Source organism: Coffea arabica, chromosome 11c, assembly GCF_036785885.1.
Source record: "Coffea arabica cultivar ET-39 chromosome 11c, Coffea Arabica ET-39 HiFi, whole genome shotgun sequence".
NCBI lineage: Eukaryota > Viridiplantae > Streptophyta > Magnoliopsida > Gentianales > Rubiaceae > Coffea > Coffea arabica.
In genome coordinates this window covers 42,534,853-42,545,704 of record NC_092330.1, presented here as the reverse complement: position 1 = coordinate 42,545,704, position 10,852 = coordinate 42,534,853, and the positions used below count along the sequence as shown (strand labels likewise).

At 54.5% G+C, this 10,852-nt stretch overlaps 1 protein-coding gene across 1 annotated transcript; it reads left to right on the top strand.

Moving 5' to 3' along the window:
- The first annotated feature begins 978 nt into the window (after nucleotides 1-978).
- On the top strand, nucleotides 979-3,319 carry LOC140016602 (uncharacterized). The gene is made up of 3 exons (XM_072070169.1): nucleotides 979-1,954; nucleotides 2,026-2,558; nucleotides 2,631-3,319. Exons 1-3 carry the CDS (start codon nucleotides 979-981, stop codon nucleotides 3,183-3,185), a joined length of 2,064 nt encoding a protein of 687 aa, XP_071926270.1. The 3' UTR covers nucleotides 3,186-3,319.
- Nucleotides 3,320-10,852: the final 7,533 nt, after the last annotated feature.

Below are 10,852 nucleotides of genomic sequence, written 5' to 3'. Positions count from 1 at the left end.
TGCTTTGAAGCCCCTTGTTCATAAATTTAAGCTGGAGAATGGCTTTCACTGATGCGACTGCCAAAAACCAGATCCGAGTTGGGCTGTAGCGAGCCGAGCTGAGCAGGCGCAACCGACTTGAGAGAGGAGGCCGAGCTAGCGTACCTACAAGGGAAGATCAAGTGCGGGACTGATGTCCCCGGAATATCTCCGACGATCAAGTCAGTGAGCTTATACTCGGAGCAATAGTCTAGAATACTTGTGTTTGCGTACCTTGTATAGTCCTTACGCTGATTATATATAGAGCAGAATGGGTTGCAGTTTCCTTATTGGAGTCAGCGTCCCCTTAGGGTTCGGAGTCTTCTTAGCGTTTCGTGCGGCGGCTCCTACAAGTTCGGAGACGGCGGCCCATAGGCCCATCTCAAGAATCGATAAGTAAGGCCGAGCTGGCCTCCATATGCCGAGCTTGCGCCTGCGAGTTGCGAGGTCTCACAGCCGACCTGACGAGCAAGACCTGCCGAGCTGACACGTGGCACGCGCAGGTTCACCCCACTACACTAGCCCCCTTGAGTCTAGAGTCACTGATGAGCCATGTGGGTCTGGACCAAACTTCGAAGCGTCACGTCGGCTTCGTGCGGGACCCACAATCCCACGACCACGTATCTCCTCCGAAAAACTGCCACGTCCGCCGTCGTAACCGTCACTTCAAGGGTCACGTCCTTCATGATGGCGGTTTGTCAGCTCACGCGTCTTCCAAGGTAACTGCTCCTTTGCAATAAATCCGAATTTATTCCTCGGGACTCTCCGGCTTCCCGCCCAGGGAGCTTATAAATAGGCCCCACCAAACGTCACTTTCAAGCCTTCCTTCTCATTTTCTCTTCTCCTCCAGTCTTCCTCAGCTCGCTCCGCACTCCGTGAGGTCGTCCGAGAGTAGGATTACCTTCTAAGCACACTTCAGCTCTTCTCCTCTATCCGCCAGTAAGTCCTCTCCTTCCTTTTATGTCGTCTTCCTCCACACACTCAGACCTTACTAGCTCAGTACCTAGGCGTAGGATTACCCGACCTGCATTCATAGAAATACCTTCCTCCAGCCCCTCTTCTTCCAGCTCGTCTGACTCTGAATATCTCCCTCCCCCAGCCCCACCTCTTGCTACAGCCATGGACCAACCTGGCCCATCTGCTCAGCCCGGGGCTGGAGCTGCTGTCCCAGGGATCCCTCTGGAGGTAGCCCCAGCTCGCTCTAGGGTAGGACCCCCTAGGGGGCCAGACCTCGACTTTGGAGAAGTCGAAATTATTCCCCCCCTTCTCGACCAGGGGGACGTAGATGAGCTAGTGGGGAGGTATGACATCCTTCCCCAGTTCGAGGCTAGGGCAGCCCGGCCAGGGGAGTACGCTTGCCTACCTCCCCCCGGGTTTGTAGCTATCTACAGGGATCAGCTCGTGGCTGGCCTTCGCCTTCCTATTCCCCAATTCCTTTACGACATCCTGACCTTTTGGGGCATTCGAATCACCCAGGTCGTTCCCAACGCCATTCGGTCCATCCTCGGCTTCTTTATTTTATGCCGAGCTCTTGAAATCCCTTATTCCCTGAACTTATTTAGGTCCTTCTTTCAGATGAAGGTAAGTGGCCCAGTTCACGGTTGGTTCTACTTTGCTCGCAGGAGCGGAGGGGAACTTCCTACCCGCGAGCTGTTCACTCATATGCCTTCTTCCATCAAGGGCTGGAAAGCCTACTTCTTTTTTGTGAAGAATACTGGGTTTCCTCCCCTAACCTGGAGAGAGGATACCCAAGTAACCGATCCAATCCCTTCTCCTCTGCCCGAGGCCGAGCTAGACCGCTTGGTCAGCTCGGAAGCTCAACTGAAGGTGAAGGAATTTAACAATGCCCATCTCTGGTCGGCGGGGCTAATCCGAGCAGAGGTGAACGACCCTGCCCCCGATCTCCGACCTATCACCCCCGAGAAGCTGACAGCTTGTAATTTTCTCGACCTGCTCCTTTCCAGGAGTCCTCATCATCCTGACTGACTAAGTGTTTCTGTCCTGCAGTGAAGAGGTTTTCCCAGCTGCTGAACATTGGCGGAATTGGCAGTGCGAGCACGCCAACTCCTGCGCCTTCCACAGCGCCGAGCAGCACGGTGCCTCTACCCCCACCTGTGTCCACTCCCCAGATTGCCGCTCAGTCTTCACTGGGGGAGGGATCAAAGAAGAAAAGAAAGAAGTCCACGGCCAAGAAGGCCAGGACAGAGGCGGCTTCCCCCCAGTCCCAGGAGGAGTCCTCAGCTGCCATTGCTTCTCATTATGGGGTGAGCTCCGCCGAGCAGCAGGCTTCGTCACAATCTCCCCCTGCTATGTGGCGCATGAGGAACGTGATTCCCCTGAAGCCCCCTACCGAGCTGGGCTCACACCCGCACCCCCACCATTTCTGCCCGAAGTGGGGGTTGTCAGTGAACGACCGAGCTCAGTTCCCTGAGGTGGCGAAGGAGCTCGTCAAAGGCGCGGTACTCCCCCGTGATCACCACTTCATCCAACTCGCCTCCAACGCTGAGCTGTTAGAGCACTTCTACCTCAGCACCACGCAGGTAACCTCTTAACCAACACTCTCTGACATCCTTTCGAGTTTTGCTGCCTACTTATCAGTAACTAATATGCAGCTCAACGTGGCGGGGGCCGAGCTGGCCCAGCGATATGAGAACATGGGGGTCAACCTGTCCCAGGTCGATGCTGCCAAAGAGAAGTTGTCGAGCCAGCTCGAAGCTGTAGAGTCCGAGCTGGAGACCCTGAAGAAGCAACTCGCAGATGCCAACTCCTCCTGCGAACTGGAAAAAAAGAGGGCGGCCGAACTGGCTGCGACTTTGGAGGTAGAGCAGAAAAAATCGGCCGAGCTGGTGGAGGCGGCAAGGGAAGAAGGGCGCCAGCTAGGCGTCAAAGAGTTCAAGAAGTCTGAGGTCTTCATGAACGACCTGGCCCTCCTCAATGGCCCTGTCCTGCAGCTCGGCTACACAAAAGCCTTGATGGACGTGGAGTCCCTGAAGCTGCCAGGCTTTGACCTGAGCAAATGGCCTGACTTCAACCCTCAATCTACCAACCAAATTGACAGGCTTGTCACAGGTTACTCCAATGGGCGCGACCTGGCTGCCCTGATTGCGGATCCTAATCTTCCTGCCCTCTCCCCAGAGCCAGAGCAAGAGCAACAAGGGGAGAGCTAAGCTGATAGGACTTAGACTAGCCTTGTAGGATGTTAGGCTAGAGTAGGGTCCGAGCTGTCCAGCTCGGTTTTGTATGGCCCCCTACCTGTACATGCTTTTTGATTTGGAATATATGCGGCCTTTTCCTTTCCCAACACTTATAAAAATTTCTATTTCATTTCAAAGCTTTGAATACATTCATAATTCCCAATGCCGAACTACTAAAATAAAAGCAGACCTGTCCAGCCGACCATTTTCAGCTCGGGCAGGATTCTTAAAGAAAAAGCCTTAAATTCGAGTTGTGCCACGTGCGTGGGACTTCGCTTCCATCCAGACGAGCTAGTTTGCAATAGCCTGCTCGGCCAACTTCCCTTACTTCGTACGGGCCTTCCCAGTTCGGGTCTAATTTGCCTGTGCCCACAGCTCGGCTGACTGAATTTCTGCGTACTACCAGGTCCCCTGGTTTAAAAGAAAGATGCCTTACCCTGGCATTGTAATAGCGTGCAACCTGGCCCTTATACTTTGCCATCCTTATAGCCGCTTCTTCTCTTCGATGCTCGAGTAAGTCTAGATCGAGTCGCATCTCTTCCTCATTGCTTTGGGCCACGAAGTGCTGTACCCTGGCCGAAGGCATCCCAATTTCCGCAGGGATTACTGCTTCCACCCCATATGTTAGGACAAACGGAGTTTCCTGTGTGGCCGTCCGAGGCGTAGTCCGGTAAGCCCATAGTATGGTGGGCAGCTCGTCCAGCCAACCCGTCCGGGATGATTCGATCCTTGTCTTTAAGCCGTGCAGGATGGTCCGGTTCACATTCTCGACCTGCCCATTGGCCTGGGGGTGCCCTACTGAGGTGAAGTGCTGCTGGATACCGAGCTCAGTGCACCACTCCTGAAGCGAATGATCTGCGAACTGCCGGCCATTATCCGAAACGAGAACCCTGGGAATGCCAAATCGGCAGACTACGTTCCTCCAGAGGAACTTATGTATCGACCTACAACTGATCGTGCTAAGTGGCTCAGCCTCTATCCACTTGGTGAAGTAATCAATCGCCACCACCAAGTACTCATGGCCACCGGGAGCTCGGGGAAAAGGTCCTAGCAAGTCGATTCCCCACTGGAAGAACGGCCACGGGCTATGAAGAGGGACCATTTCCCGAGTGGGGGCATGATGAACTGGAGCATGTAGCTGACAAGACTTACATCGAGCTACCAGCTCGGTCGAGTCCCTGAAGATGGTGGGCCAATAGTACCCGGCCAGCATTCCCTTCTTGGCCAATACCCTAGAGCCAACGTGATTGCCACAGATGCCCTCATGCAACTCGCGCAAGACATAGCTCCCCTCCTCAGGTGTCATACACCTCAGCCAGGGCTGCAAGTAGGACTTCCTATACAGGATTCCCTGCACAAGCGTGTACCTCTGCGACTTAAGGAGGATTTTGCGGGCCTCTGTCCTGCTCGGGGGGAGTTCCCCATGCGCCAAGTATCGAACAATGGGGTCCATCCAGGAGCTCACCACCTGGATGACCGCAGTACTGACCTGGTCATATGCCCGATTCCTGACGACCTCCACAACTATCTCCCGACCTAGGGTGCCAACCGAGGTGGAGGCCAGTTTGGACAGGGCATCAGCTCTCTTGTTCAGACTCCGCGGGATCTGTTCTAGCACAAACTGCTCAAACAGGCCCTTCAGCTCATGTGTCTTGGCCACGTATTTTCTCAGCGTCCCCTCTTTGACCTCGTAGCTTCCCCCTACCTGGTTAACTATCAGCTGCGAGTCGCTATAGACTTTCAACGAACCGGCCCCTAACTTCCGAGCCATCTCCATTCCTGCAATTAGAGCTTCGTACTCAGATTCATTATTAGATGCTCTGAAATCAAACCTTAACGCGTAAGGCAGCTCCTCTCCCGTAGGGCTGATTAGGAGAAGCCCTGCTCCGCATCCTTCTTTGCTGGACGCGCCATCCACATACAGCGTCCACGTGGGCTTTGTTTGCTCCGCTGTTTTCCTAGCCTCCCCGTCTTGGACTGCTGTCCCGACCAGTTCGGCCTTGGCAGTTTCTTCGGGATATGCGACCTCAGCTGCGTCTCCGACCTGTTGGACCTCCGCTGCGTCTACGGCCTGCCTGGCCTCTGCAGCCTCTCGGGTCGGTCTGGTCTCCCCAGCTTCTCTGGCCGATCCGCCCTCTACTACCTGACTGGCCTGCGCGACCTCAGCAGCGTCTCTGGTCCGTGGGACCTCGGCTGCCTCTCTGATCTGTACGGCCTTGGCAGTCTCCGGGGTCTGTATGGCTCTGGCGGCGCGCGCGTCCTCAACCTCCTTATGCGGTCTGGCCTGGTCTGTCTCCCCTCCAGTCGACCCAAAAGAGATGCCATCTGCTATGAAATCTGCTAGCGCTTGAGCTTTGATGGCCGTCCTGGGCTGATACCCCAGGTCATACTCAGACAATTCCACCGCCCATTTTACCATTCGACCTGAAGACTCCGGTTTGGACAAGATCTGCTTCAGGGGCTGGTCCGTTATGACTACCACAGGATGAGCTTGGAAATAAGTCCTCAGCTTCCGAACTGCGTGAACTAGCGCCAAGACATATCGCTCTATCGCCGAGTACCGGGATTCGGCCCCCTGCAGGGCGCGACTGACATAATACACTGGCTTCTGTAACTTGTCCTCCTCTCGCACCAGCACTGCGCTTACAGCCCCCTCTCCCGCAGCTAGGTAGATGAACAAGGTCTCCCCCACCTCAGGAGAGGTCAGAGCTGGCAACCTAACGAGATGTTCCTTAAGCTCGTCAAACGCCTTCTGGCACTTCGGGTTCCACTCGAACTGCCGACCTCCTTTCAGGGTCTTAAAGAAAGGTGACCCCCGAACTGCCGATTTGGACAAGAACCTGTTCAAGGCAGCCATCCTTCCTGTCAGACGCTGCACCTCTTTAATATTCCGGGGTGGAGCCATATCCATGATGGCCTTAACCTTGTCCGGGTTGGCTCTCACCCCCTCTTTGGAAATCATGTACCCCAGAAATTTTCCCGACCTGACCCCAAAAGTGCATTTCTTTGGGTTTAGTCGCATGCGTGAGTGTCGAAGGATCTCGAAAATCTCCCTCAGGTCGGAGACGAACTGTTCCTGGGTTCGGCTTTTCACCAACATATCGTCCACATACACCTCCAGGTTTCGACCGATCTGATTCCTGAACAACTTGTTTACCAGCCTTTGATAGGTTGCGCCTGCATTTTTTAAACCAAACGGCATGGTGACGTAACAATATGTGCCATCCTCGGTGATAAACGAGGTCTTCTCCTGGTCCTCCTCATCCAAAGCTATCTGATGGTACCCCTTGAAAGCATCCAAGAAACAGAAGATCTCATAACCTGCCGTTGAGTCCACGAGCTGCTCAATCCGGGGAAGTGGGTAACAATCTTTAGGGCAAGCTTTATTCAAATCCGTGAAATCCACACACATCCTCCAGGCTTTCTCCTCCTTTTTGACCAGCACAGGATTAGCCAACCAGGTCGGGTAATAGACCTCCTTAACGATCCTGGCCTCCAGCAGCTTGCCCACCTCGCTTTTGACGACCTCCTTTCGTTCAGGAGCAAAGTTCCTTTTCTTCTGTTTCACGGGTCGGACGCTGGGATCCACCTGTAGCCTATGAACCGCCAGGTCGGTGGGGATTCCTGGCATGTCATCAGCACTCCAAGCGAAGATCTCCGCATATTCCTCCAAGAGAGCTTCAAATGAGTTCTTGACCAACTCGGCTAGGCCCGTGCCGACCTTCACGGTGTGCTCAGGTCGGCCCTTCTGGACGGGCAGATCGGCTAATCCCTCGTCAGTTTCCAATCTCTCTCCCTTCTCCATGGGCTCCCAGGGTTCCAAGCAAACTGTCTGGGCTACTAACTTCTCTTTACCCTTGAGGGTAGCAATGTAGCATGCCCTGGCCACTTCCGGATCCCCGAGCACCTCAGCCACCCCCTCGGGGGTGGGAAACTTCATGCTGAGGTGCAACGTAGAACAAACAGCTCGGAGGGCATTCAGTGTGGGCCGTCCCAAAATCAAGTTGTATGACGACGGCTCCTTAACTACCGCGAAGTTCACCGGAACAGTTCGGCACTTCGGGGATACTCCGACCGTAACCATGAGGGTGATCATTCCTTCTGGCCTCACGGGAGGGCCTGCGAACCCGATTAATGGAGTCCGAACCGGGACCAGCTGCCTATCCTCCAGCTGCAGCTCTTTAAAAGTCTTGTAATACAGCACGTCTATAGCACTCCCGTTGTCTATGTATACCTTCTTCACCTTGTAATTGCAGGCGATGACCTCAATCACGATAGCTTCGTGATTATTGGAGGCCAGAGGGACTGCGTCCTCTGGTCCATAGATAATCTCCTCATACATCTTCAGACGCTTGGCCGAGCTCTCCCCCGCGGGAGGAGGTCGATTGTGCCGCCGAGCTGTATGGCTATCCCCGCCAGCCGGTCCTCCTGCAATGGTATTAATCACCCCGGCCAGATTCTGCGTTTCCTGTTCAGGAGCTCGATCATGAGGCCCCTGAGGCCGATCCCGGAGGTAACTTGGTCGTTCTGACCTGGACCTCCCTCGCTGCTGGTCAGCTCGGTCCTCTCGTATGAACTGCCCGAGGTGACCTCGTTTGATCAGCTTCTCGATGTCCTTCTTGAGGTGGCGGCAGTCCTCCGTGTCATGCCCCACATCTCGATGATAGGCGCAGAACAACCCTTGGTCCCGTCTGCTTTTGTCCCCTCCCAAAGGTCGAGGAGGTCGGGAGAGCCCCTCCTGTTCCATGACCGCCAGCACCCGAGCTCGAGGTGCAGTGAGATTAGTCCAGGGCTTATCTCCCCCACTTGGACGGCTCCTGGGGAGGCGATCGTAAGTGCTCTTTCTTCCCTGGTTGGGACGAGCCTCCACCTGGTCGGCTCCCCTCCTACGTTTGTCATCCCTCAGCCTTTCTTGCGCGCTCTTAAGGCGATTAGCCTCCTCCGCATTGGCCTTCTCATGAGCTCGGTCCAGCATTTCCCGTACCGACTTGGGAGGTCTCTCCACGAGCTCGGTGTAGAGCTTCTGCTTGCGCAGCCCGTTAATGAAGGCTGCCATAACCACCTTGTCATCTCGATCCCTGACCTGAAGGGACTCGTTATTGAAACGCACCATGTATTCACGTAGGGATTCCTCAGGCCTTTGCTGAATGGTCATCAGGTGCGCCGTGCTCTTGGAGAAGGCTCGTGATGAGACAAACTGGGCTGCGAACAGCCGAGCAAGCTGAGCAAAGGACCTAATGGACCTGGGGGGGAGCCCTTGGAACCACTGACGTGCCTTCCCCTCCAGAAACATGGGAAAAGTCTTGCACCTGACCGCATCTGCGGCAGTTTGCAGACGCATTTGGGTCAGGAACGCAAACAAGTGATCCTCCGGATCCGAGGTCGCATCGTAAGGCTTCATGTTGGGTATCTTGAACTTCGCGGGCAATGGATAGTTCTCTATATCTGGCACGAAAGGGGACGCGATGTACCTGTCCGCCTCGGCATCCAAGAGCAGGTCCAGCTCGTCTTGCACCTGGAGCTGCTCTTTCCGAGGTGAGGGTTCATCCCTAGAATACCTCCGGACAGGCTCCGGGTGCTCAGTTCGGGAGTGCTTGTGAGTGGGCTCCCCCACGTCGGCGTGCTCACTTGAGGGCTCCCGGCGCACGCGTTTGAGCTGGGGGTTGGGGCTCCCCGCCCTGGACTCGGTTGGACCCTCCGAGTTCTTAGGCTCCTGGCCCAGAGGCCCTCCTGTCTGCCCCTTGAGGTAATTCACAATGGCCTCGAAAGTGGGCAGGTTCCCTGCTACCGCCTGAACCAGTTGTTCCGGCGGGATCCGCGAGAGTCCCGTCCCCTCGCCTCCAGGGGTCGGACTCCGAGCAGACTGTTGGGGGCCGCTTCCTCCGTTCCCCTTAGAACCATCGGCATTCCTCTGAGACCTCGTCTTTGGCATCACTCGCAAGAGAAGTTACGTGTTTCCCACAGACGGCGCCAATTGATGCGACTGCCAAAAACCAGATCCGAGTTGGGCTGTAGCGAGCCGAGCTGAGCAGGCGCAACCGACTTGAGAGAGGAGGCCGAGCTAGCGTACCTACAAGGGAAGATCAAGTGCGGGACTGATGTCCCCGGAATATCTCCGACGATCAAGTCAGTGAGCTTATACTCGGAGCAATAGTCTAGAATACTTGTGTTTGCGTACCTTGTATAGTCCTTACGCTGATTATATATAGAGCAGAATGGGTTGCAGTTTCCTTATTGGAGTCAGCGTCCCCTTAGGGTTCGGAGTCTTCTTAGGGTTTCGTGCGGCGGCTCCTACAAGTTCGGAGACGGCGGCCCATAGGCCCATCTCAAGAATCGATAAGTAAGGCCGAGCTGGCCTCCATATGCCGAGCTTGCGCCTGCGAGTTGCGAGGTCTCACAGCCGACCTGACGAGCAAGACCTGCCGAGCTGACACGTGGCACGCGCAGGTTCACCCCACTACACTGACACGTGGCACGCCTCGGACGACCTCACGGAGTGCGGAGCGAGCTGAGGAAGACTGGAGGAGAAGAGAAAATGAGAAGGAAGGCTTGAAAGTGACGTTTGGTGGGGCCTATTTATAGGCTCCCTGGGCGGGAAGCCGGAGAGTCCCGAGGAATAAATTCGGATTTATTGCAAAGGAGCAGTTACCTTGGAAGACGCGTGAGCTGACAAACCGCCATCATGAAGGACGTGACCCTTGAAGTGACGGTTACGACGGCGGACGTGGCAGTTTTTCGGAGGAGATACGTGGTCGTGGGATTGTGGGTCCCGCACGAAGCCGACATGACGCTTCGAAGTTTGGTCCAGACCCACATGGCTCATCAGTGACTCTAGACTCAAGGGGGCTAGTGTAGTGGGGTGAACCTGCGCGTGCCACGTGTCTGCTCGGCAGGTCTTGCTCGTCAGGTCGGCTGTGAGACCTCGCAACTCGCAGGCGCAAGCTCGGCATATGGAGGCCAGCTCGGCCTTACTTATCGATTCTTGAGATGGGCCTATGGGCCGCCGTCTCCGAACTTGTAGGAGCCGCCGCACGAAACCCTAAGAAGACTCCGTACCCTAAGGGGACGCTGACTCCAATAAGGAAACTGCAACCCATTCTGCTCTATATATAATCAGCGTAAGGACTATACAAGGTACGCAAACACAAGTATTCTAGACTATTGCTCCGAGTATAAGCTCACTGACTTGATCGTCGGAGATATTCCGGGGACATCAGTCCCGCACTTGATCTTCCCTTGTAGGTACGCTAGCTCGGCCTCCTCTCTCAGGTCGGTTGCGCCTGCTCAGCTCGGCTCGCTACAGCCCAACTCGGATCTGGTTTTTGGCAGTCGCATCACTGATAAATTGACATATTTAGTAATATGATGATTATGTTGTTCATGTTACATTTTATTATATTGTTACCCTCTTGAGTACTGAATAGAAATTCAGAGAAATTTTTTGAAATTAATTTTTAGCATTTCTTTGATGTGATGTGATACGCATGAAATTTTTTTGTTTTAAAAAAAGAAAATTTAAAAATATGTTGACTAGGCTATACCCGGGCTAGTTCGGCTCCATTGTTTGTCCTCAAAAAAAAAAAAAAAAAAAGAACAAATCTCAAGCATTTGATCATTTTCAGATTCTCACAGCCTAAGAC

What these genes read in the sequence shown, in the direction of transcription:
- LOC140016602 (XM_072070169.1), top strand. Translation starts at nt 979, where the DNA reads ATGTCGTCTTCCTCCACACACTCAGACCTTACTAGCTCAGTACCTAGG. An exon ending in CCCCGAGAAGCTGACAGCTT is followed by an intron (nt 1,955 to 2,025) that starts GTAATTTTCTCG and finishes TCTGTCCTGCAG; the next exon opens with TGAAGAGGTTTTCCCAGCTG. An exon ending in TCTACCTCAGCACCACGCAG is followed by an intron (nt 2,559 to 2,630) that starts GTAACCTCTTAA and finishes ACTAATATGCAG; the next exon opens with CTCAACGTGGCGGGGGCCGA.